Source organism: Hemicordylus capensis, chromosome 1 (genome assembly GCF_027244095.1).
Source record: "Hemicordylus capensis ecotype Gifberg chromosome 1, rHemCap1.1.pri, whole genome shotgun sequence".
Lineage (NCBI taxonomy): Eukaryota > Metazoa > Chordata > Lepidosauria > Squamata > Cordylidae > Hemicordylus > Hemicordylus capensis.
The window spans coordinates 169,677,235-169,703,739 of NC_069657.1; the positions used below are offsets into that span (position 1 = coordinate 169,677,235).

The 26,505-nt window shown below is 41.0% G+C and overlaps 1 protein-coding gene across 3 annotated transcripts; it reads left to right on the forward strand.

The window, feature by feature from the left end:
* Window positions 1–214: 214 nt before the first annotated feature.
* Window positions 215–26,505, forward strand: CCNT2 (cyclin T2). 3 transcript variants are annotated; one of them, XM_053253592.1, is made up of 10 exons: window positions 221–537; window positions 1,833–1,914; window positions 12,827–12,955; window positions 14,052–14,112; window positions 14,885–14,947; window positions 18,280–18,325; window positions 20,414–20,577; window positions 21,147–21,217; window positions 22,947–24,078; window positions 24,177–26,505. In XM_053253592.1, exons 1-10 carry the CDS (start codon window positions 236–238, stop codon window positions 24,239–24,241), a joined length of 2,115 nt encoding a protein of 704 aa, XP_053109567.1. In that variant the 5' UTR covers window positions 221–235; the 3' UTR covers window positions 24,242–26,505. The 3 variants fall into 3 exon arrangements, 2 of the variants coding, with proteins under 2 accessions (XP_053109567.1, XP_053109557.1); XM_053253582.1 differs by having other exon boundaries at window positions 22,947–26,505; XR_008308113.1 differs by lacking the exons at window positions 21,147–21,217; window positions 22,947–24,078; window positions 24,177–26,505 and having other exon boundaries at window positions 215–537; window positions 18,280–18,640; window positions 20,414–20,552.

The following is a 26,505-nucleotide window of genomic DNA, read 5'->3' on the forward strand; positions in this document are numbered from 1 at the left end:
TGTAATTAATTTTATGATACTCGTAGTAGAGAATCCTTGTCGGGACAGCCTTCCATTTATTTATTTTTAACTAACAGATCTAGACTATATGACCCTCTGGTCTTTGTCTACCTCTATGGGGGTACTTTTTTCAATGTCTAGGACCGCCGCGACTCTATAGTTGATTAAAGTCAGGAGCGTCGCGAAAACCCCTGGCTCATTCTTGCGGATTTCATTTCTCGCGAGAAGAGCCCCGATGGAGGAAGTAGAGGAGGAGTCGGGCGCGCCGGCGGCGGGCGCTGCTTCTGTTGCGGGAGGAGGAGGAGGAGGAGGAGGAAGGAGCGTCATGGCGGCGGCTGTGGCGGGTGCCGGACCTGGCGCGAGTTCGGTTTCGCGCGGAGCTGGCGGAGGCGGCGCAGGAAGTCCGCGCTGGTTCTTCAGCCGGGAGCAGCTGGAGCACACGCCATCGCGTCGCTGCGGCATCGAGGCCGACAAGGAGCTTTCGTACCGGCAGCAGGCGGCCAACTTGATCCAGGACATGGGCCAGCGCCTCAACGTGTATCCTTTTTATGGGACGGGACGGGACGGGGGTGAGGGGGGCGGAAAGACACAAAGGGACGGGGCAGTGTCTCGGAGGGCGCCCTTATGGGCCGGGAGAGAAGAGAGCTGGGGTCCCGGGGGGCGGGGGAGGAAGGCAGGAAGCTGCCACGACGACGACGCCCTCTGAGTCAAGCCGGGAAAAAGGCCTGCCGGGCGGCGGCTCATCCCAGCGCTTTCTCGATACGAGGGAGGCCCGCCAGGAAACACGGAGGCCTGGTCTCCGCTGGCTCCTCCCCGTTTCTCCGAGGTAGAGTCAGGAAAGGGGCTGCAGCCCCCCACCCCGCGCTTTCTCGGTGAGAACGAAGGAGTCCGTGCGAGGGGTGCCTTGAGGCCCCGCCTGGCTCATTCCTCGCAGCGGCCCCCACAGGCGTTCAACTGCCCCAGGCCGCCCTGGCAGGTGTGAATGGACTTAGTTCGTGGAGCAGGTTTTGGTCTTGGTGCTCCAAAAGGAGGTGGCTTCAACAAGGGGTTTCTCCTTTAAGTAACCGTTGTGGTGGTGCCGTTAGGACGAGCCAGTGTGTCATAGTAGATCTTGGGATGCTTTGATGGGATTTTTATTTTTCAAGTTACTTTCCATTCAAGGGTGTGTAAGTATGCTCAGATAAGTGTGCATACATGCAAATACACACTCGTAGGGAATTGCTCAATGTAAGTCAAGCTTGTTTTTGACCAGCATCAAGATCTGATGTTTTTCCTGCATATCGAAACTGTAATTGGATGAAGTTGAATAACTTGCATAGAACAGCTTCTATGTTATGGCAAATGCTCTTAGTTGCTCCGTTTTAGGCCTCTTCCTTTAAAAAAAGAATGATATTTGGTGATATCCAATGGTCACTTTATTGGGTGATATCCAACATTACAAAAAGCAAAAATCCATTGGTCCTCTTAAATGGACATTATGGATATTTAAAGCAGAAAATTTTGAAAGCCATTGCAATAGTATGCAACTGGCAAGGGGAATGCCTAAAGCCATCTAAAAATATTTTCTGTACCTTGGGTTTGGTTTATTAAGTGAGTGAGCCTATGTGAATGAAAATGAAGGAAATAGAGTCTTGTTCCTTCGGTGTAAATGCAGGTATAACCTGTATTTAATCTCTACTTTTAAAAGGGAAACTTTAAATTTCCCTTAAATTCAGAGTCTTCTTCAGTTTGGGTAAATACAGCATTTTCTCTTTTATACTTCAGTATTTGACTTGAGCAACTTAAGTCTCTCTCAAAAATTAATTTAAAAACTTCCATAACTCCTTTTTCAGATCTCAACTTACAATTAATACTGCAATTGTTTACATGCACAGGTTTTATATGCATCATTCATTCTCAAAATTCAATAGAAGTGTAAGTATGTCTAAGTTTTAATAAGTGATATTTTTGGAATTGCACTCTTGTGTGATTTAGAATGTAATTTTGGTGGTGTGTTGGGGATGCTTTAGCTTTATCCTTGCAGTTTTAAACTAAGTTTATAATGCTATTGATGCATGCTTGTAAATAGCTCCTCAGGGTGCAAACACTTCAGATAAAGCAGAAGGGGAAAGAGTAGAACCAGGAGTAGAGCAGACAGAAACACATGACAACTAGTCAAAAAGGTCAAGTGACAGTAAGAGAGATAGCACAAGCCAATGTCAGGTAAGAGACTCAGCGTATACGTATTTATATACCAATGCCAGAAGCCTCCGAGCCAAGATGGGCAAGGTGAAGTGCTTGGTTGCTAATGAAAACAGAAATATAGTGGGAATAATGGGAACCTGGTGGAACATGTAAGAACCAGTGGGACATTGTTATTGCCGGATACAAACTCTACAGAAAAGACAGGGAGGGGAGGATTGTGGGTGGAGTAGCAATGTATATTCAAGGAAGGATAGACTCCAACAAGCTAGAGAACCTAGGAGGACTGGAGTCCTCTGCAGAATAATTGTGGGTGACATTATGAGGACTGAAAGGAAATGTATTAATAGGGATGAGCTATCACCCTCTGGATCAAAACACTGAGAATGACCTGGAGTTGGGGAAGCAAATCAGAGAGGGATCAAAGAGAGACAGATCTATAATAATGGGTGATTTCAATTACCCTTGCATAGACTGGGGAAATGCACATTGGGGTATTGACAGAGGCATCCAAATTTCTAGACATGCTAAATGATGGTGCCTTAGAACAGTTGGTTGCAGAACCAACCAGAGAGAAGGCAATCTTGGGACTTAATCCTGGGTGGTGTGCAGAACCTGGTGTGAGATGTCAAGAGTTGTAGAACCACTGGGAAATAGTGACCAAGGGGAAAAAGAAAGGTGGTGCCATCAACTCCTGGCGACCACAGAGCAATATAGTATTCTTGGTAGAATACAAGAAGGGTTTACTATTGCCTCCTCCTGTGCAGTATGAGATGATGCCTCTCAGCACCTTCCTATATCGCTGTTGCCCGATATAGGAGTTTCCTATATTCTGGGAAACACACCAGTGGGGTTTTGAACCAACAGCTTCCTGCTCTCTAGGCAGGTTGCTTCCCTGCTGCACCATAGTGGGATCCAATTCAACTTATATGCGAGTAGAGCACTGCCAAGGAAATCTAACACAGGTACATTGGACTTCAGAAGAGGAAACTCAAAAATGAGGGGATTGGTAAAAAGGAAACAGATGAAAGGGAAAGTCAGGAGGGTCTAATCACTCCAGAAAGCTTGGGACTTATTCAAAACCACAATACTAGACGCTCAGTTGAAATGTTTACCAAGAAGTAGGCGATACCAAGTTCAGTAGGACACCAGTATGGCTAAACAGTAGAGCCAGGGAAATTGATGGAAATCATACTTAAAGACAAAATAGTTAAACATATAAAGGAAAGGGCCTTTCTGAAGGAGAACCAGCATGGCTTCTGCAAGGACAAGTCTTGCCTCACTAAACTTTTGGAGTTCTTTGAGAGTGTCAGCAGGCATGTAGATAAAGGTGATCTGGTTGACATAGTATGCTTGGGCTTCCAAAAAGCTTTTGACAAAGTTCTCCACCAAAGACTCTTGAGTGAACTTAGCAATCATGGGATAAGTGGACAGGTTCGTGTGTGAATCGGTAACTGGTTGAAGGACAGGAAACAGAGGGTAGGAATAAATGGACAGTATTCACAATGGAGGGAAGTAAGAAGTGGGGTCCCCCTGGGATCTGTACTGGGACCAGTCCAGTGCTCTTTAACAAGTTCATAAATGATCTAGAAGTAGGGGTAAGCAGCAAAGTGGCCAAATTTGCATTTGACACTAAGCTATTTATGTTACTGAAATCCAAAACAGATTGTGAGGAGTTCCAAAAAGATCTCTCAGAACTGGGTGAGGGGACACAAAATGGCAAATGCAATTCAGTGTAAGCAAGTGTAAAGTGATGCATATTGGAGTAAAAAAAAACCCCTAACTTCACATATACGCTGATTGGGTCCAAGCTGTAGGTGACTGACTAGGAGAGAGATCTTGGGGTCATGGTGGACATTAAAAGTGTCAACTCAGTGTGCAGCAGCTGTGAAAAAGGCAAATTCCATGCTAGGGATCATTAGGAAGGTGATTTAAAATAAAAATGCTAATATTATAATGCCCTTATACAAACCTATGCTGTGGCTACATTCAGAGTTCTGCATGCAGTTCTGGTCACTGTATCTTAAGAAGGACATTGTAGAACTGGAAAAGGTGCAGAAGGGGGCAACCAAGATGATCAGGGGTCTGGAGCACCTTACTTACAAGACAAGGCTACAGCATCTGAGGCTTTCTAGTTTGGAAAAGAGGTGACTATGGGGAGACATGATATAAAATTAAGCATGGAATAGAGAGAGTAGACCGTAATTTCACTCCCTCTCTCACAACACTAGAACCAGGGGTCATCCCATGAAACTGAAGCCTGGGAATTCTAGGACCAACAAAAAGTACCTTTTCACACAGTACATAATTAATCTATGGAATTCTCTGCTACAGGATGTGGTGATGACCACTAGCTTGGATGGCTTTAAAAGGGGCTTGGACAAATTGATGGAAGGCAAGTCTATCAGTGGCTACTAGTCTGGTAGCTATAGGCCACTTCCAGCCTCTGAGGCAAAATGCCTCTGAGTACCAGTTGCAGGGGAGCAACAGCAAGAGAGAGGGCATGCCCTCACCTCTTGCCTGTGGGCTTCCCAGAGGTATCAGGTGGGCCTCTATATGAAACAGGATGCTGGACTAGGTAGGCCTTGAGCCTCATCCAGCAGGGCTGTTCTTATGTGGTAAGAGAGAACTTCCTCCAAATATCCTGGTAAAGAAGCTTTACACAGGTTAGTCACCTTGTTTCTTTTAGGTCTCAAACTACTATGTATGCATTATATGTAGGTAGGTATGTGGATTACTCTATGTAGTATGTATACACAATGGGAGAACCGTCTCTCCAGAACAAGGAAGGGATTACTCAGGAGTTGAAATCCCAGATAGATGAACTGGGGGAGCCAAGCAGTGACTTCAGCTAAGGATAACTTTATTATCTGCATTCTGGACGAGATTGGTGTCCTAACTGGAGCAGTGACAGAATGAAGCAGCTCCCAAGTTCCAGAAGTTACAGTACAACTGTTAAGTACAGTTTTGCATAAATAAAGTGTGAAATGGTTGCTTACAATGTCACACAGACAACAATTGTAACAATTTGAGAAAGCTTTTGTGTTCTGGAGATACGCAAGTATACTTACTTGGGCTACTGCCCTGGTAAGCCACAGATTACCAAATCCCTCGCATAGGCTAATTAGCCAAATATACATGCATTAAAAAGCCATTGATCACAATTCAACAAAAATAGCAATGAAAACTCTGTTTACACAAATGTAATAGGACTTTACCTCAACTAACTTTCCCTAGATTGTTTGTCTCCTTCTTTAACCTTGTATATGTGTGTTGGAGGGGGTGGAAGAAAAATAATGCTATTTAGATTTGTGCAATACATATATGTTCAGTAAAATATGGAGGCTTAGTATCTGTGTGGTAATCATTCTTTCTAAAACTGGCTGTGTACAATTGAAAGGCTGAAACTGTTTAACCTTGAAGTTGAGACTTATGATCCAAAGACGTATTACATGCACATGATGGAAGCATGTATATAGCCAAAGCTTTGTTTGCTATTTTTGCAGCTAACTATAGCCAACCAAAATTAAGGAAGCTACCAACATAAACGAAAACACAGGCTGCAAATGTGCTTACAATATGAGCAAATAACTCCTTTGACTTTAGCCAAGGAGTTTTATAGTCTTGAATTAACTCTAAGGCTGAAGTTTTGGATGGCTTTATTTTGCTTCCAGAAAACATAGTTTTATTGCAGCCAGCTTTTTGGCAGTTCTTTGTGTAGTATATAGTGAAGGTGGCGTATACTACTGCTTTATATTCAGGAAGCCTGAATGCAATACTTCTGCCTCCTAGAAGCAATCGATGACCTTGAGTTGGCTGACATAGATGATGAGTCTGACCTAACCTGTTCCATTTAGATGGACAGGGAGCGGTTGTAAGCAACATCTTTACTTGTTTAGAATGAAAGCAGTTAGGATCAGAATTTTTTTTACTTAAAACAGCCTGATTGTTAAATGCTATTTGTACAGATTTCTTCACATGAATAGATACTACTTTTCTTTCTTGTGGTAAAGGGCTCAACATAAAAAGTGTGTGCGAACACCACAAAGTGCATTTTCAGTAGTTCTATGCATCTACTGAAGTGTTTGATCATGATATTCTTGATGGTGGAGTTGTGTTATCAAGCAGGGCAAAGGATACAAACTAAGAAGTTATTGCTGCTGTTAGTTTGATGGGCTGCCAGACTTCTTAATTTTGTCTTTGCAATATAGAATCCAATACAGCAAGCCAGCTACTGTAGATTTTAGTAATTTTATGACCCACATAGATGAAGCACAATCAACTAAATGTGATGTTGAAAATTAATTTTTGGTCTGGGTGTATTTCTAGTAACAGTAGTTTTGACTTGACCATTTTCTAGCTATTATTAATGTTTAGCAAATGTATGCAGCAACTACTAACTTGTAATTCTAAAAAAATATTTAAATAGTATGGGTTACTAATTTCAGTTTTATAAGAAGTGGTATTTATAGCTCAAACAGTTTACAACAACTTAAAAATGATATGTAGGAAGCTGCCTAAAAAACCCAACATCAGAATTAAACTAGAGGCTATCCAAGGGCTGGGCAGAACAAATGCATGTTTAGTAGGTACTGAAAGACTTCCGTGGAATGCATCTGGTGGCCCTCTTGAGATTCAGAGAGGATCCTGATTCCCAGGATTGGAATATAGCATTGGATATAACTTGGATATATCCAACTTGGACTGGATATAACTTGTTCAGAGAGAATAGATGCAAGGGAAAGGGAGTAACACTGTATCCCCAAAATGTGCAGACTGGCACAGAAATCCAAAAGTTAACATGGTAGCCCAGTGGAGAGTATCTGGATACAAATAAATTGATAACATTTTAAAAAAATGTAGTTGAAGTTTACTACAGACTGCTTTACCAAGAAGAGAGTGTGGTTCATGCTATATTTTGTTTCTGGAAAGATACAAATATGACGCATATTTATATACTGCTTTTCAACAAAATTTCCCAAAAGCAGTTTACATAGAGATAAATAAATAAAATGGCTCCCTGTCTCCAAGGGCTCACAATCTAAAAAAGAAAGATAAGATAGACACCAGCAATAGCCACTGGAGGGATGTTGTTCTGGGGATGGATAGGGCCAGTTGCTCTCCCCCTGCTAAATAAAGAGAATCACCAAAGGTGCCTCTGCTCAGTGGGCAGGGGATTCTTCAGATGCTTCAAGAAAACAAGGATTAATGTATTGGTGGCAGAGGAGACTCTAGTTATTCTGATGCCTGTTGGGAGACAAGCTCAGCTCTCAGTTCATTCCTAATGTGACTTGCTGACCGCTTCCTCTTCTGGAAGGTAAAGAAAGAAATGTTGGCTGTGCTTGACTTGAATCTTACCAATAGGAAAGAACTGGCAGAAGTTTTAAGTAATGGGAACCTAAAGGGAAAGTGAGTGCAGACATGTAGCCCAGACTTACAGGGATAGTATTGGGAAAACTAGTGTTCAGAATGAGCTGAAGCTGGGCTTTTTCAGGTATGTGAAGTAAGAGAAAAGAAAGTAGTTCTGCCTTTGGTAGAGATGGTGAAATGTTAAACCCCTGCTAACTGACCAAAGAGGCACTTTTTTAAAGTGGTGATCCTCTTCCATTTAGCAGGGGGAGAGCAATTTGCCCCATCCAACCCCAGCACAGCATCTCTCCAGTGGCTGTTTCTGGTGTCAACCTTATGTTTCTTTTTAGATTGTGAGCCATTTGGGGACAGGGGCCATCTTATTAATGTATTGCTTATTTTTCTATGTAAATAGCTTTGACAGCTTTGGTTGAAGAGCGGTATATAAAAATTCGTAGTAGTATATAAAAATTTGTTGTGGTAACAGGTGACAAAAGGAGGAATTGCTTGATTCCTAACTCCCTAAAAGATAACTGGGTAAAAAGCGACATGAATGGTTAGAGTTCAGCTTTTCAGCAAAAGATGGATAAAGAGTTTAGGAACCACCTATCTAAAGGAGTTCACATCTTCAGAGTTGAATGAATTGATTGTAAAAGAACTTGCTTGTATACTCTCAATCTATCTACCATCTTGAGAAAATCATGGAGAACAGATGGAATACCAGAAGTTGCCAGTTCAAATCCCCGCTGGTATGTAAACACCTAAAGCGGGCAGCAGCAATATAGGAAGATGCTGAAAGGCATCATCTCATACTGCACAGGAGATGGCAGTGGTAAACCCCTCCTGTATTCTACCAAAGACAACCACAGGGCTCTGTGGTCGCCAGGAGTTGGCATCGACTTGACGGCACACTTTACCTTTACCACAAGACTACAGATGAAGTGGATTTTGGAAATGCAGTGGATGTAGTTGGACTTAAGCAAAGCATTTGACAAAGTTTCTCATGACATTTTGGTTGACAAAGAATGCTTATTAGTGACTCCTCCAAACCAGAATGAGGTTTTGAACAGGGTGTCATGGGTTTTGTCCTAAACCCAGTGCTTGTTAGTGTTTTTATGAGTGAGTTAGATGAAGGGATGGAGGAAATCATAATCAAATCTGGAGATAAAACAAACTTAGCAGGGTTAGCAACACCTCAGAAGAAAGAAGATCATGATAGAATAGCCAACTGGACTGAAACAAAGTAAAATTCAACAAAAAACCAGTACTTCTAAGTAGCACTAATGCTGCTTTCAGTTTCTTTTTACATGGTAGCTTTTGACAAGAATCCCTCCTATGTGTTGTGAATTTGGTTTATCAGGCTGAAAATTGAAACATTATTAAAGGGGGACATCACAGATATGGTGATGTCATAAGCCCCTTTCCCTTCAGAAAAGAGTAAAAATGCAAAATTCTATACTTGGGTCAAAGGCCAAAACACAAAAACAGGTATAGTGAGAGATGCTTGGCTTGGCAGTAGTACAATGTGAAAAGGATCTTGTAACTGCAATCTGTCCAAGCTGGACATAAGTCAGTAGTATGATGCAACTGCAAAAAAATCTAATGCAGTTTTGGTCTGCATTAATATGCTATCGTTTTTACATCATAGGAAATAATTATTTCATGGTGCTCTGCACTGATCAAACCTCACCTAGTTTACTCTGCCCATTTTAAGGACAAATTGTTGCTGGTCACATGGTTGATCTGGACTTTTACTCTGATCAGGGTGGTGTTCCATGGTTGGGGACTTCAGTTATTTCTCCATTGTCATGGACGGACCACCATCTGGTTAAGGTTAGACTCACAATCATGCCCCAGCTTTGCAGGGGTGAGGGACCTATTAGGATGGTCTACCCAAGAAGATTATTGGATCCAATAAGATTCCAAGAAGCCTTTTGGAAAGATTTAGTGTTGGCTCTGCCAGTGATTCTCTTGATGCCCTGGTGGAGAACTGGAACTGCAAACTCATCAGGGCAGTAGACATGATCATTCCTAAGCATCCTCTCCGGCCCACTTCAAAACTGGGCCTTTGGTATACAGAGGTACTATGGGAGCTGAAGCGGTAAAGTAGGTGACTGGAGTGCAAGTGGAGAAAGATTCAACTTGAGTCCGACAGATTACAACATAGAGCACTTTTGAAGACTTGTGCTCAGGCAGTAGGTGCAGCAAAGAAGTTTCTTTTCTGCTTGTATTGCATCCGCAAGCTCACATCCAGAGGAAGAGTTTCAGATTGTGAGAGGGCTAGTATGTGCCCCTCCTCTGTTGAATCAGAATTTGGAACCATCAGTTACCCACTGTGACGTTTTTAATGAGTGTATTGTGGATAAAATCTCTCATATTTGGGCCGACTTAGACTCAGGCACCACAACTATTGCAGAGCCTAATGAGGAAGTGTCCAGCAACTCCTCTTAGTGGTTAGGCTGGATCAGTTTCAGTTTGTGACTCTTGATGATGTGGGCCAGCTGCTTGGAATGGTGTGGCCTACCACCTGTACTCTTGACCCTTGTCCCACATGGCTTGTACTGTCTGGCAGCGGGGTTGTTATAGAAGTCCTGGTAGATATTATAAATGCTTCTCTGGGGCAGGAGGCCTTCCTGTATTAAGGAAAAAATTATTAAACTACTTCTGAAGAAGCCTGCATTGGATACCTCAGAGTTGAGCAACTCTAAGCCTGTCTCCAACCTTCAATGGTTGATCAAGGTAATTGAGAGGGTGGTGGCCTCCCAGCTCCAGACAGTCTTGGAGGAAACTGATTATCGAGACCCCTTTTCAAACTGGTTTTCGGACAGGCTATGAAGTGGAGACTGCCTTGGTTGTCCTGATGGATGATCTGCAATGGGAACTGATGGAGGAAGAGTGACTCTGTTGGTCCTTTTGGATCTCTTGGTGGCCTTTGATAGTGTCGACCATAGTATCCTGGAGCATCTGAGGGGTTTGGGAGTGGGAGGCACTGCTTTGCAGTGGTTCCAGTCCTACTTCTTGGACAGATTCCAGATGGTGTCCCTTGGAGGAGGTTGCTCTTCAAAACGTGGACTTTTTATATGACGCGCCCCCGCCCCCAGGGCTCCATATTTTCTCCAATGTTTTTTAACATCTACTTGAAATCACTGGGAGAGATCATCAGGAGATTTGGTGCAGGGTGCTATCAGTATGCTGATAACACCCAAAACTGTTTCTCCATGTCAGCATTATCAGGAGAAGGCATAACCTCCCTAAATGTCTGCCTGGAGGCAGTGATGGGCTGCATGAGGGATAACAAACTGAGACTGAATCCAAATAAGACTGAGGTACTTATTGTGTGGGGTCAGAATTTGGGAGATAATTTTGATCTGCCAGTTCTTGATGAGAGTCACACTTCCCCAGAAGGCACACAGTCTGAGAGTGCTTCTGGATCCAAACCTCTACTGGTGTTTTAGGTCAAGGCGGTGGCCAGAGGTGCTTTCTACCAGCTTTGGCTGATACGCCACCTGCATCCGTTGCTTGAGATAAACAATCTTGGAACAGTAGTACATATGCTGGTCACCTCCAGACTTGACTACTGCAACATGCTCTATGTGGGGTTGCCTTTGTACATAGTCCAGAAATGGCAGTTAGTACAGAATATGGCAGCCAGATTGGTCTCCGGGTCATCTTGAAGAGACCATATTACTCCTGTACTGAAAGAACTACACTGGCTACCAACAAGTTTCTGAGCAAGGTGCTGGTTATCTATAACCTTTAAAGCCCTAAACAGCTTAGGCTAGGTATTTGAGAGAAGGTCTTCTTCACCATGAGCCCCATTACCCATTGAGATATTCCAGAGAGGTTAATCTGCAGTTGCCACCAGCTCGTCTGGTAGCTGCACAAGGATAGGCATTCTCTGTTGCAGCCTCAAGACTCTGGAATGTACTCTGTTGAAATAAGAGCCTCCCCATTTCTAACAACTTGGAAGAAGTCTTTAAAGTTTTAGATTGTGAGCCCTTCAGGGACAGGGAGCCGTCTTATTTATTTATTTATTTATTTATTTATTATTTATGTATGTAAACCGCTTTGAAAACTTTTTTGAAAAGCAGTATATAAATTTTTGTTGTAAAGACACATTTTTTTCACCCAAGCTTTTTCATTTTTTATGTTAGCTAAGAGAGAGAAGTGCAGGGTGTGTATATGTATGTATAATGAATGAAATTTGAACAGGTTCCAAGAAGTACAGGAAAGATTATTAGGGGTCTGGAAAATATGTCTATGAGGAAAGTTTGAAGGAAGTGGGTATTTTTAGTTTGGAAATGAGAAGATTGGGGGGCGGGGAAGACATGAACAAAGACCTATTCTCTGCTCCTCCCGCCCCCCACGTGAGCAGAAATAGCTCAAGTGGACTTGAGTTACAGGAAGGTAAATGTCAGTTGAACATTAAGAGCAGGGACCCATCCATCCAGGATTCACTCACTAGCCAGCCATTATTTGTGCTCACCATCCTTCCCTCAAATCCTTTCTGGCTCACATGCAGAAGGCTTAGGAAAGGAGCAGTTCTTCTGTCATTTGCAGTGGGATATGAAGGGGGGTAAGAAACAGTGTGGGAGCCCTCTCCTACTGCTCAGAAAGGATTCCTCCTGTTTCATACCTTCTTGAAAAAGGCATTGGAAATGAGACCTCTGGGAAGGAGATATGTCTGTTGCTGGGTGTCCTGCTTGCCAAAGGATTGGGGATACTCACTCCAGCAAACTGGCAAGTGCATTTCTGAATGCCTGATTAGGATAAATTTCCTAATGGTGAGGTTGGGGTCTTCCCTTTGGAAGTCTTCAAGTAGGGACAGGACAGCCTTCGGAGATGCTTGAGCTCTTGATTTTTTGCATCAAGCAGAGGACAGGATTAGATGGATTCTAAGGCCTCCTTAAACTGATTGTTGACTCACCACTACCCCAGAAGTGGCATGCCCAAACAGATTGAGCTGAGCAGCTTGCATTGCTTCTAAGTGAAAAGAACAGTCCTGCTCCCTGAAGCCATTAGGGGGCCATATATATTGCCCATCATAATCTCTTGGACAAATGTTTTAATGTATTGGACTTGGGATGCTTCTCATGGCCCTTGTTTCCTATTCTTCAAACGATATTTGGAAAACTACTTTGTAGTGTTAAGTGAGAGAAATGCATTACATAGAGTAATTATTTCTAGCTCCTTAAGGCCTAATCACAATTGTTTAGAGTCTCCTGTTCACTAGAAGTAACTGCTTAGGAGAGCTGTGGTGCTATTGGATTTCTAACTGAAGGCATCTCTTCAACAGGCTATATCTCCTACTGCATTATTTTTGGCTGCAAAAGTGGAAGAACAGCCACGGAAACTAGAACATGTTATCAAAGTATCGCATGCTTGCCTTAATCCTCAAGAGCCACAGCTGGACACAAAGAGTGATGTATGTACACATGATATGCTTAATCTTATTTTCACATCCTAAAGCACAGTTGACACTTAGATTAACTGTTTCAAACCTCATCTGCTGTAGATGAGCAGCTTTCACATTTTTTAAATATTCTGGCAATTCTGCTTTATTATAATGAGGACAATGAGCAATGTATGTTGTGTCTTAAACAAATGCACTGTTCTTTAAAGGATTAGTAAAGAACATCAGCAGGAGCCTTAACATAATTGACTTCAAACTAGCTTTCCCCCAGTAACTGCTATCTTAACTGGCAAAAGCCTTCCTTATCCCCACCCACCTGGGGAAATATTTGAGTTCTGTCCTGTGAATAAGCTTACCACTGTCCTTTATACTCTCCCTGCTCCTTTCAGTTAACATTCATTCCACTGAAACTGGCCTGTTCCGATGTTCCCCATCTCATCTCTGTGTGGTGATACTAGGAATCTGTCTCACTATGCATATCCTCCCTGCCTTTACACTATTACCACCCCCATTTAGAAGGGGAGTTTTATGTCTTTAAATGCTTTGCTGATTCATCATCCAGGATCAGGGAAATCCCCCATTCAAACACTATCTTCTGTTCAAGCACTACTTTCTCATGTAGGGAGGGAAGGGGGTGAAACCCAGGAATCCCCCCTCCTCTCACTATGCCTAGAAGTAAAATGAGAAAGTAATGACCTAACAGTCGCAGGAGTGCTGGCATGCTAGTAACCATTGCTGTGGATTCTAAGCAGAAGCTTTGAGAGGGAAAAAGAAGTTTGAAGGACAAATTGATGTTTTTTCCTTCAGAGTTTTCTAGATGTCATTTGTAGTTAAGACGTATACCGTATTTTATGGACTATAAGACTCACTTTTTTCCTTGAAAAATATCCGCCAAAATTCAGGAGCGTCTTATATGTTTTAACAGTTTAATATGTTAAAACTCTGAAAAACTGGATTAAAATTAAGGTGCGTCTTATATTCTGTAGCGTCTTATAGTCCGTAAAATACGGTATCCAAAATGAATGATGGCAGCCCATCAGTTTATTTGTAATAGTTTTTATTCTACTTAGTTCTCAAAATAGTGTTTCAGCTTTTTTTCCCCCCATAGGCATACCTTCAGCAGGCCCAAGAGTTGGTTATACTTGAAACAATAATGCTTCAAACTTTAGGTAAGTATGGTAAAACTGCATGTGATATCATGAGCTATTGTATGAACAATGGCACTTTCACATTATACTGCAGTTCCAGTAATGGGGTATCTATGCACTTGATTAGCATATTAAATATATTTACAGAGGGAGAATCTTAGTAATGTAAGCCACCATATTCATGACTTTACAGTTACAGCATGCAGGTGTCTCTCCTTTCAGAATTGTTTTTCAATTCAGCTTCCTGTTTTTGCAGTAATTGGACCTTTTAATGGTAACAAAGCAGTAAGATGTGTACTGCAAATCGGATTTTAAATATCTAGTGCCAGTATCTTTTAAATTGTGTTAATTCTTCATAATTAATTACATTTTTATACAGCCTAATAAAAATCTATAGGTGATTTACAACAAATTAAAGACTTTATTACATTCACAGACCAGGACATAATAATACATACACACAGAAGCCCAACAGAGTAAACCATAAAAGGTGTAATATAATATTGACCAGTTAAACCTCAAAACAGAACAGCTAAATTGAATTCATAATGAATTCTTAAATGTCTAGTTACTGAACTAGACACCTGTAGAAAACATGTAGACACTTAAAAAGTTAATTAGACATAGCATGTTGGAGTAGGATGGGGCGACAGTTCAAATCCCTGTTCAGCTATGAAACTCACTGGCTGACTCTGGGTCAGTCATGTCTCTCTCAACCTAACCTACCTCACAGGGTTGTTGTGAGGAGAAACATAACCATAAAATATTTTGCTTACATTATTTAATTTTCCAGGTTTTGAGATTACCATTGAGCATCCGCACACAGATGTTGTGAAATGTACCCAGTTAGTGAGAGGTCAGTACCATTTAACTGATTCTTTTGACACATCTCTTTATGAAGGTGGTGATGGTGGTGGTATGAGTTGCTAAAACTATTTCTGGAATATTACTTCTACTGTGAGTAAATCACTAGTAATATCCTGCTGGGTTTTGGTTTTACCTGATTCTGTAAAAGGTGCACTTTAAAATGGAAGAATTTCAGGTCACAGGTGATGAGCCTAAAGTTTTTTTGTTGGTTTAAGACAATTTAGCTTCTTCTAAACCTAAAGTTAAAGTTGTTCTTTAAAGTGACTTTAAGTACCTTTACAATTTGCAAGTGCATACTCACCAATTTGGCGTCAAGAGAAATGTAGAGTTGACTTGGAATGTGGTGGCCATGTCATAAGGTAGAATCGTATATAAAGTAAGTGAATTAAGAATTCTCCTTCCAAAGGCACTTTGCTACCCAGGCTTTTCTGCAATCAGATGGGCCAAAAATGCATATTGGGAGTTTGTGTGAGGCCTTATCACTTGGTCCTCGGTATGCAAAATGTACTGGGAATCTGTGGTTGCTTGCAGTGCTGTATATGCAGTTTTGTTAGTGGAGGTAGTCAAAGTTTTCACAGCTGTTTCACTATTTCCTTTTTCAAACATCTAAAACAATATTAAAAACAGATTTAAAATCAGTTTAAAACAATTTTAAAACAGTTTAAAACATTTTTTACTGGCTTTTTGTGGCTTAGTTGTCTAAATTAAGCATCTTAAACTAGAGTTTAATTTCCACCAAGGACTGCTAGGACTAAATCTGTCAGTTAATAGCTTGTGAGCCTGTGCAACGTGTTTCAGTCCCCAGGTACCTATAACCAATCCGCATGCATTTTAGAATAAGGAAATCATAAATGCCTTGGGACAAATCCTGTACCAAAGCAGTTCACATTCTCATTGTTGTTCCTGTTTCCTTTAAATAGAAGAACTGGAAGCAGTGGCCTCAAATAGACTTGATCATGACACTTAAGAGTTTATTTCACTCTGATTTCTAATGGCTGCCACAGTAAGCAGGAGAGAGCAAATGGAAGAAAAGAGTGCTTTGCCAAGACAGTTGTGCTGGCTTTGCTAAGTGGCTGTAATTACCTGGGTGTTGATTAACAGTAAAAGATACGAATGTAGTCCTGCTTGCAGAACAAAGAAAGTTGTTGACGTCATCTGAACATATGCCTTGGCTTTTTAAATTGGTAGAGCCATGCCAGGGAGATGTTGCATATCTGGGGATTTAGGTTGGTTGGTGGTCATTAGGAAACCATTTTTAGTTTTTTCTAGAAAAACTTGTTGCAAATCTGCCATTTTTAACCCTTGACTTAGGCCTGTGGCAAATGCCATATTTAGGAGAGAATGGGTGAGGAATAGCAGTGGGTGGGGGGAGGTGGGGTCTCCATTCAGCTCTTGTCACTAATTGCAGGGAACTAGTTTTGTCACTAGTTGCAGCAAAGGCATTTCATGTTAGCATTGAATGTTCTTGTTTGTGTGTGTGTGTTTGTGTGAACAGCTTATACATAGCAATAATGACTTGTATTTAAATGGTAAATGAGAAGCGTAATGTGTGGCGAATACAGTACCATTAGCACCTATCCTAATTGCTTTCACAAACCACCAAAGAGAGAATTCTAGGCTTGCTTAGCAAGTATTTTACAACCACCAGCCCTGTTCTCATTTGATTTTGGTTTGTTAGGCTTTTGAAAGGATAGGAGTACCCAGTGCTTGCACCAAGACACGGCTGGCCCACCCCCCTGATGCCAATCCCAGGGGGCAGGGCCAGCCTCAGTTTCCTTGTCTGTGTTGTCCATCTCCTGACTAGCTTGCCTACTGGACATCCTGGGGGTATAAATACATGTTAGTGGTGGTGAGAGAGGCACTTGTAGCACAGAATGATGACTGCTGTTGCTTCCGCATGACTAGCTGGATTGTTTTATCTTTTGCTGTTTTCCACCAATGGTCGTTGTGCACTGCACTTTCCTCCCAAAGTATGCAAGCCTGTTGGTGGGAGACATTGGGGGGAAAGCACACGAGAGAAAGCGACCCAGCTTAGCAAAGCGGTGGCAGCAGAAGCTGCTGCTCGATGCCAGAAGGCCCTCCATTGGTGCTGCTGACTTGTAGCTTAAAACCCCAGCCTACCCAGAAGATAAGGCAGCAGGAAGATGTGAAATGATGCCACAGGTGAGGCTAGCAGGACTGGCCTTGCCCCCTCATGCTTGCATCAGCACTGAATCAGCTTTGAATGGGAGACATGTGTGAGTACTGTAAGATATTCCCCTCAGGGGATGGGGCCTATCTGGGAAGAGCATTTGGATGGTACCAAGTTCCCTCCCTGGTATCTCCAAAATATTGTTGAGAGAGACTCCTGCCTTCAACCTTGGAGATGTCGCTGCCAATCTGTGTAGGCAATACTGAGCTATAAAAGACCGATGGTCTGACTCTGTATAAGGCAGCTTCCCATGTTCCTATATTTCTAAGAACTTTGAGGTGCCATTTCTTGATTCTAGGAGAGAGGCAGGCTGGCAAGAGCTGTAATACTTAGCTTTGTTTTCAGGAAGAGTATACTCTTGTTTCTCTTTAGTAAAGTGGGAAATATTTGTTGAGGTAGAACAAATCTGATTTACAGCATGTGTAGAAAACACGGGACACTTCTAAACAGGTGTTTGTTATAAATAATCACACAGTCTGGCCCAGTAAATAGCATCAAAGTGCTTATCCACAACTGTAGATTTCATCAAGTTTTTCTTGATGGGCTAAGGATTTCAAGCAACTATCAATTGCTCCCTTGGCTGGACTCCAGCCAGCCCCCTTAATCTTTATCTGAAAGGGTTCACTCATCTATAGTTTACATATTAGAAGCAGGTTCATGTTGACTTGTTAGCTTCACACTGTGCAGAAGATCCTCTTTTTGAATTGCCATAAATAGATGTAATTGCTCTTTGTTAGATTTGAGGTAGTGAAGATCTTAATCAGAAGTAGTTCTAAGCAGTAAACATTTTAAACTGTTTTATCCCATGAAATAGTTTTAACTTTTTATTCTGTGAAGTTGTTTTAATGGTTTTTTACTGTTGTGTTAAATTTTGTACACTGCCTAGAGATACACATGTCATGCAGTATAGGAATATGATAAATATAAGTATATAAATAGGGGAACTTCAAGTAACTTTGTGGGCCAGTTTGAGGAGTAACTGAGTAGAAACAACTAGCTTTTGGAGACTGGGGTGAATTGTTTCTGATATTTGCATATGAGTAGCTTTTTACCTTCACATGAACAGCACTTTAATTTGGGAAGATAAGCACAGTATTACTGATGGCTAACTTGTTCTCTCTTTCTTACAGCGAGCAAGGATTTGGCACAGACATCCTATTTCATGGCTACCAACAGGTTGTTATCCTGAACCTCTTTGTTGCACTGTTGTAGCACACTATAGCTTCCTTTACTGCAGGGCCCCCTACCTGTGTCTAACCCTTGTTGCAAGAGGCGACTGGGCCATCTACTGTGGTGGTACCTTCCTGTTTGCAGTGCGGTGTATTGTACAAGGGCCTATGGCACAAAGGGGTTAAATGCACAATGTGAAGTGTAGTGGTGCTTTCTGGTCACATTTTCTCGATTGTGAGTGCATAAGTCTAAAATTGGTAGCCTGAATAGCAGCTAAAGATTACAGAGAGATAAACTTAACCTAGAAATCCGAGCATCTTGGTAAGTACAAAGCTGTTTTTAGTTTATCCTTGTAGCTAATGGCAATTTTTTTTCTTGATGAAAAACTTAGCATTGTTTTTTTTTAATTAAAAAAACCACACCCAAATCAAAGTATTAAAAGGTTTTGTTAGATACATTAGAACTAGCACATGTTATATTTAGTCTTGCTGAGGTGGCTGGTTCCTAATATACATCTTAAAACAAAATTTGGAGCTGGGGAAAATACATTTATTGATCAACCATGATCCTGGTTTTAAAATTTAAGTAGAACAGACAGAATTGAGGTGAAAGGCACTGATAAATGTAAATGAACAGCAAATACTATAAGATTTACTGCTAAACGCAACAGAGAAGATGAAGCTATAGTGGATTGATAGCTTTGGAGTAGTGGAGAAAATAGGCTTTGAGGAGGTTTAGGCTAATGCATAGATGGGCTGGCTGTTCCACCCTTGGAGAGAGCATGAAAGCAATAGGCAAAAGAGTGGGTAACAGGCAAAAGTGTAGGTAGCTAAGTTCTAGGCAAGGAAACGTAAATATAATCTAGGAGCCTAATTTGATCCAGGACATGAGAGAACTTATATTGGGAGATAGATTAGAACAAGGATTCTCAAATGTGTGTTCCCAGGTGTTGCTGGACTTCAACTACCATCATCCCTAGCCACAATGGCCAAATGCCATTGTGGCTGGGGATGATAGGAGTTGTAATCCAGCATCTGGGGACTGACGTTTGAGAAACCCTGTATTAGGATATTGGAGATGAACTAGTATTTTAACTCAGACACTGATAGAATAGAAGGAAAAGATCGAGCAGAAGGCTAAGGAAATTTGGATGAGATGAATGAAGGCATCGGTGGGGGAAAGGATGGATCTTGGAAGCGCTGATTTTAAAATATTGAAATTGCTGGATAAGGAGGACTGACAGAAACTAAAGTCAAAGACTATCTGGAGGTGGTGTGGAAGGGGAAATGAGAAATAAGGGGTCTCCCAAAGGGATATTTTTGAAGTGTTTGGGTGGATAAATTAGAAGCTAAATATCTATATAATAGTGACTTTGCTTGGATAAAAATTTATGTGTTGAAAATAAAATAGAAAAGAGCAGATGACTTTAAGCTCAAAGATGACATATATCTATATACACTTAGTCTTTGTGTTAAATACTCCTTTGCCTTTTATATCACTGTTGTGGGAACAACCTTTCAAATGAGGTCAACTTTCAGTGAGGAAATAAACATTAAGGCTGTGGTTCTCTGGACAAATAACTGAGAGTATGTCCCTCTGAACTAGAGTAGAGACTAGCCTGGCTGTAGTTTCTAACTAGTAATTCTTATTTGATAGCAACTGATGTGAAACTGTAGTGCAGTCTGGACTGGTAGAGGTGGGAGTGATTTTCTTTCTACTTGTTGCTTTGCTCATTTTTCTCAGTAGCATTCTAATGAAATACGTATCTCAAGATGGTGAAATGTGTAATAATTTACTTTAGCAGATATCTTCTTGTCCATAGAAGCCAATGTTTTGGCTTTCCCTAGTATAAAGTGCATGTACTGAAGAAGGAACAGAATATTGTAGTTCTCTGTTTGCTTAGAAGAAGCAAATCAAAATTCTTCCAGATAAATACCTTTTTATCTTAAGACAACAAAAGTACCAAAGTTGTAACCTTGAAAAAACATTTTCATTGTAATCGCCTGAATAGTGTGGTGATGAGCAATTTCTCCTTTTTGTTTGTTCTTTTCCATGTTTGACTGTTCTTCTGTCCTGAAACACTTCCGACCACAGTTTGCACCTTACTACATTTTGTCTTCAGTACAAACCAACTGTGATAGCATGTGTGTGTATACACTTGGCTTGCAAGTGGTCCAACTGGGAGATTCCTGTATCAACTGATGGAAAACATTGGTGGGAATATGTGGATCCTTCTGTTACTTTGGAATTACTTGATGGTAAGTACTGTCAGCTTCATTATTCTGTATAAAACTATAATTTGGCTGTTTTGCTTTTGATTTCATTGCTAATCCTTTCGTAGAAGGATGAAAAGGGAGTAACTTGGGAAATTGCTAAGCCTTTTTTAGTTCCCTTTAGATGACCTTTGCTAGTTTTCCTGAAAACTGTTATCACCCAAGAACACAGTCTGACACATAATATATTTGCCTTTGTTGGTGTTTAGTGCATCTAGAATCTAAGATGAATACAAAATTCACACTGCACGTGTGAATTCTTAAGTGTGCATGTCAGGGAATTTTGAGCAATGTATCCAGGAGTTATAGTCGCTTCACAAGTGGCCTATAGCAAGATTTGACCAACATCCTGCTTGTACTTGTGTCCAAGTAGCGATTTTAAATACCTCCCTATCCTAACAAAAATATTGCATTAGTGTCTTGGTCATGTTTTCTGCCTCCGTAGTGTTGCAAATCTTTTTTTATAGCTGGGCATGGGTAGCAGAGATAATATATAAATGGTCCACAGGATTTGAGCTGGCTATTCAAATAGTTTGATTTTTTTTCCTTCACAGAATTAACACATGAGTTTCTTCAGATATTAGAAAAAACTCCTAGCAGGCTAAAGAGGATTCGAAATTGGAGGGTAAGAATGTATTGTGGTAAAAAAAATGGCTGCAACCATACTATTGCTGATCTGCTCTTGGCTTTCTTTAAAGTTGGCATTCTACTATAGATCACTGTTTAAAAAGTCTGTTTAGGTTCTACTAGTTGAGTGATTTACTTAGATCAGTATAAGAGGGATGTGCACAAACCATGGTTTGAGCACGTTTTGGGAGTGGGGCTTGGGAGATTTCAGAAGAGGAGAGCAAGTCTTTACCTGCTCTCTGCTGCCCCATGCAGCTTTCTGCTGGGGCAGCATGCATCCCAAGAAGCCCTGTGTGGCAGTAGCACATGCATGGACACCATCTGCATGCTGACGCCACGCTTGGCTCCTTGGGATGCATGCCGCCTCAGCAGGAGGTTGCATAGGGTGGTGGAAAGCAGTTAAGGACCTGCTCTCCTCTTCCGTAAAGCTCCTGGGCTCCGCCCCCCAAACTTGTTTGTTTGTTTGTTTGTTCGATTTCTATATTGCCCTTCCAAAAATGGCTCATGGCGGTTTACATGGAGAAATAACAAACAAATAAGATGGAACCCTGTCCCCTAGGGGCTCACAATCTAAAAAGAAACATAAAATAGACACCAGCAACAGTCACTGGAGGTACTGTGCTGGGGGTGGATAGGGCCAGTTACCCTCCCCCTGCTAAATAAAGAGAATCATCACGTTAAAAGGTGCCTCTTTGCCCAGTTAGCAGGGGTTTGTGCACATCCCTAGTAGAAGAGAAAGATCATTCCTCCTGTATTGGACTCACTGATGTACCTGTGCATTCTTTATCAGGACTGAATGTTCAGTGCGGAATGATTATACAGGTGAAACTCGGAAAATTAGAATATCGTGCAAAAGTCCATTAACTTCAGTAATGCAAATTAAAAGGTGAAACTGATATATGAGACAGACGCATTACATGCAAAGCGAGATAAGTCAAGCCTTAATTTGTTATAATTGTGATGATCATGGTGTACAGCTCATGAAAACCCCAAATCCACAATCTCAGAAAATTAGAATATTACATGGAACCAAGAAGACAAAGATTGAAGAATAGAACAATATCGGACCTCTGAAAAGTATACAGTGTACTGTGCTTGATTGGCCAGCAAACTCGCCTGACCTGACCCCATAGAGAATCTATGGGGCATTGCCAAGAGAAGGATGAGAGACATGAGACCAAACAATGCAGAATTGCTGAAGGCCGCTAATGAAGCATCCTGGTCTTCCGTAATACCTCATCAGTGCCACAGGCTGATAGCATCCATGCCACGCCGCATTGAGGCAGTAATTGCTGCAAAAGGGGCCCAAACCAAGTACTGAATACATATGCATGCTTATACTTTTCAGAGGTCCGATATTGTTCTATTCTTCAATCCTTGTCTTCTTGGTTCCATGTAATATTCTAATTTTCTGAGATTGTGGATTTGGGGTTTTCATGAGCTGTACGCCATGATCATCACAATTATAACAAATTAAGGCTTGACTTATCTCGCTTTGCATGTAATGCATCTGTCTCATATATCAGTTTCACCTTTTAATTTGTATTACTGAAATTAATGGACTTTTGCACGATATTCTAATTTTCCGAGTTTCACCTGTATAGTAAGCTTTCATGCTGCTTTTCCTTGGGAAACTGAGTACCTTCCATTTGCCTCATAGATTTTCTTGGAGACTGTACTCTTACCTGTGAATATATCTTATAGCTTACTCTTTTGTTCTTGCATAGGCTAATCAGGCTGCTAAGAAACCTAAAGGAGATGGTCAGGCATCTGAGAATTCTTTGCTTGGCTCCTCTCTGGTTCAGAATTCCATTTTGGTGGATGCTGTTGCTGGTGTATCTGCAAATGCAAGTTTCCAAAAGCAATCAACATCCACATTTCCTGCCCCAGTTCCTCTGAACTCAGGAAATATTTCTATTCAAGACAGTCAAGAAAACCTGGCAATGCTAGTTTCAGGAATGCCAAGTACCTCGTATAGTTTGCCATCACACCAAGAATGGCCTCAACACCAAGAACAAACAAGGACAGAACAGGTATATTCTCAAAAACAGGAGGCAACTTTGCCTGGTGGTCAGTTCAACATAAACTTTCAACCAAGCACTTCATTGCAATTGCATTCAGGGTTGCATCACAGATCTGACAAACTCTCCGAGCATTCTGCTGCACACAAGCCAGGAAACAAACACCATGGGCATGTTGTTACTGCCCCAGTAATAATTCCTCAGAAAATGTCATTGGATAAATATCGAGAGAAACGCAAGCTAGAAACCCTCGAACTGGACATAAGAGAACACTGTTTGGGCACAGAACCACAATACAAAAAGCACACGCAACCCCAAGCAGCAAGTAACAGCTCTGTGACATCTCCTATTAAAATGAAAATTCCTATGGCAAATGCAGAGAAGCCAGAAAAACATATGGCTGACAAAAAGGAAAAGATGGGGTCACTCAAACTGCGGATACCCATTCCACCCACAGAAAAGAACTCTAGTAAAGAAGACCTGAAAATGAAAATCAAGGTGTCTTCCTCCGAGAGGCATAGCTCATCAGACGAGGGCAGTGTCAAAAGCAAGCACTCGAGTCCCCATGTCAGCAAGGAGAAGCACAAGGACCATTCCACAAACCGCCATCATGGTAGCAGTCATAAGCATTCCCATTCGCACGGTGGCGGCGGCGGCAGTAGTAGTGGCAGCAGTAAACATAGTAGTGATGGATTGACACCAGCTATTCTGAGGAGTCCGGTTGGCTTGAGCAGTGATGGCAATTCTTCTAGTTCCGGCTCTTCGCGAAAGAAGCTGTACAGCAATGATGCTTCTCACAACCATCACTCCAAAATGAGCAAAAGTTCCAAAAGTGCAGGTAGTTCATCTAGTTCTTCCTCTGTTAAGCAGTATGTATCCTCTCTCAACTCTGTTTTTAACCTTCCCTTACCCCCTCCTCCCCCTGTCGCATACCAGGTGGGCTACGGACATCTCAGCACCCTCGTGAAACTGGACAAGAACCCAGTGGAGAACGGTCCTGATGCCAGTCACGAGTACAGTACAAACAGCCAGCATATGGACTACAAAGACACATTCGACATGCTGGATTCACTGTTAAGTGCCCAAGGAATGAATATGTAATCAATTGTTTAGGTCCCTTTTTTATTTAAGAATGATTAGAATGGAAACCTTCCAGTCTAAGAGGAGCAACCCCAGCAGTTGCTGCCCCACTTTATATAGATAGATATATATAATATATGTAAGTGCTGCTTTATCCTTCACTCTGAAAGAAGAGGTATAGTAAATGAGCCTATCTCCACGTATGATGGTGTTAAAAATACTGTAATGACATGGAAGGTGCAAAAATCACAGTATTTCCACAACCACAGTTAAGAACAGTAGATTGAATGGCTGCTTCTAGCTGTATCGAATGCCTCACGCATCGATTATATTATTTATAACTGAACACGCCAGCCACAAATTTTGTTGCTTAGCTTATGAATGAGTGTAATTTTTTGTGTATTTATACTGTATGTATGATTTGCATGTTTCAAAGAAGGGATATGTAAAGTGTACTGACAATGTTTACAACAAAAGTGGAGAGAAATGTACATACATTTTTGTATGTTTAGATATACCATAAATACTCAGGATTGGAGCTGCTTGTAAGTATAACATATACCTAACTTTTACCTTGTGTCAGAATCCAGCAGTAATATAAACAAAAGTGGCGCTTCATGTTAAACTGTAGGCCTTCTTGGGAGCTCATTCCTAAGAGCACTTCGCTGACTGGGGAGCATGTACCAATTGTGGATGGTCAGCCACGGCACAACATCCTCAGTGAGGCAATGTGGATACTGCTCAGGCCTTTATTTGTGATTTTTTTTAATTAAAAGAAAAAACTGCTGAAACGATAGCTTTCAGAAGGGGGAATGAAAATAAAGTTTATATAATCTTTTTGATGTGGAAGTGCATTTAAACGTTTGGCTTGATGCAGTAATAGAGACACAGAGCTGTTAATAATGGTTATATAGAATAACGTGATTTAAGAACTGAAATACGTAAAGTTATATAGTGCAATTAGTAAGGTTTTTTTAACTTAAGTTATTAGTGCACAGGGATCACTGTTTTCCATAGCATTTCATACTGACGGCCACGTTTTGAATTCCCAAAAAGTGTATGTTATGTGAGTGAAATGCCATATTTCCTTTACAGGTGGAATACTATATTTGCAATAAATAAGTACAATTGTTGGTATCCCAGATCCTCCCTTACCTCAGACAATAAAATAATTGTCACGTATGCTACGTGAATTGTACTTGTGATTGTAGTAACAAAACTGGAGGTTGTTTTTCAGCTCTGAATAATTGCGCTCCAATTAAACCACTAGTATACTTTTTATGGCTGTAAGTGTCATATTACTGTTTACACAGTTACCTGCCTTTTAAAACAAATTATGATGGTTAATTCATTCCATTCAATTTACTTGTAACCTGCTTTTCCTTTCCAAAGAACCCAAAGCAGCTAACAATATGTTGATGAATGTTGATGGGGATTTTAAAGTCAATGTTTCACTTTTACCAGCTTGACCCTAAATGCATGGACGTTAACTCGGCATAAATTCAGTATAGTAGCAAGTGTTACGTACTGGGTATTTAATGTAAAAAATTTATTAAGTTATCCTCGTGTCTTAGAGGGATTCACTATTTGATTAACGTCTGTTCTTGCACAGTTTATGCTCTAATTGGTTATAAACATTTCAGAAGGAAGTCTGAAGTTTAAGCCCTCTAGCTACACTAAAAGTGCTTTAAGTCAAAATTGTTGAGCATGTATCCAGTTCATAGTTACACTAGGATGTAACTACTTGTGCATCAATTACTATGTAATATTCAGTTGCCGTAATGCAAAACTTTGTACTACATACTTGAATACCTTTTATTTGAACTATGGGTAACTTTTTTTAACACTTATTGAACATGGACACTATGAATAATGTTTCTTCAGATTTTAATATCTTCTTTAGCCCTTGAGTCTGCTTCACCCAAAACTGTTACTACTTCATTCTTGTAACTTTCTACATTGAAAGAATATTTCTTAAACCCTGTATTGTGAAACTTGATCCTACATTGTTGCATTTTTAGCCTTTTTAGACTTTCTTCGCTACCTCATCCATGCTATTAAATTCTGAAGAATTTTTGCCATACAGTGTAAGCAAGGTTAAAATGTCTTAAATTGTGGTTCCCAATAGGAAGAAAACAACCAGTACATGTTTACTTTGAATAAAATTGATTTACAAAGCCTCACA

Excerpts from the sequence above, each read along its gene's own strand:
- CCNT2 (XM_053253582.1), top strand. The coding sequence starts at position 236 with ATGGAGGAAGTAGAGGAGGAGTCGGGCGCGCCGGCGGCGGGCGCTGCT. Across the intron at positions 12,956-14,051 it reads AGCTGGACACAAAGAGTGAT|GCATACCTTCAGCAGGCCCA; the intron begins GTATGTACACAT and ends TTCCCCCCATAG. Across the intron at positions 14,948-18,279 it reads ATGTACCCAGTTAGTGAGAG|CGAGCAAGGATTTGGCACAG; the intron begins GTCAGTACCATT and ends TCTTTCTTACAG.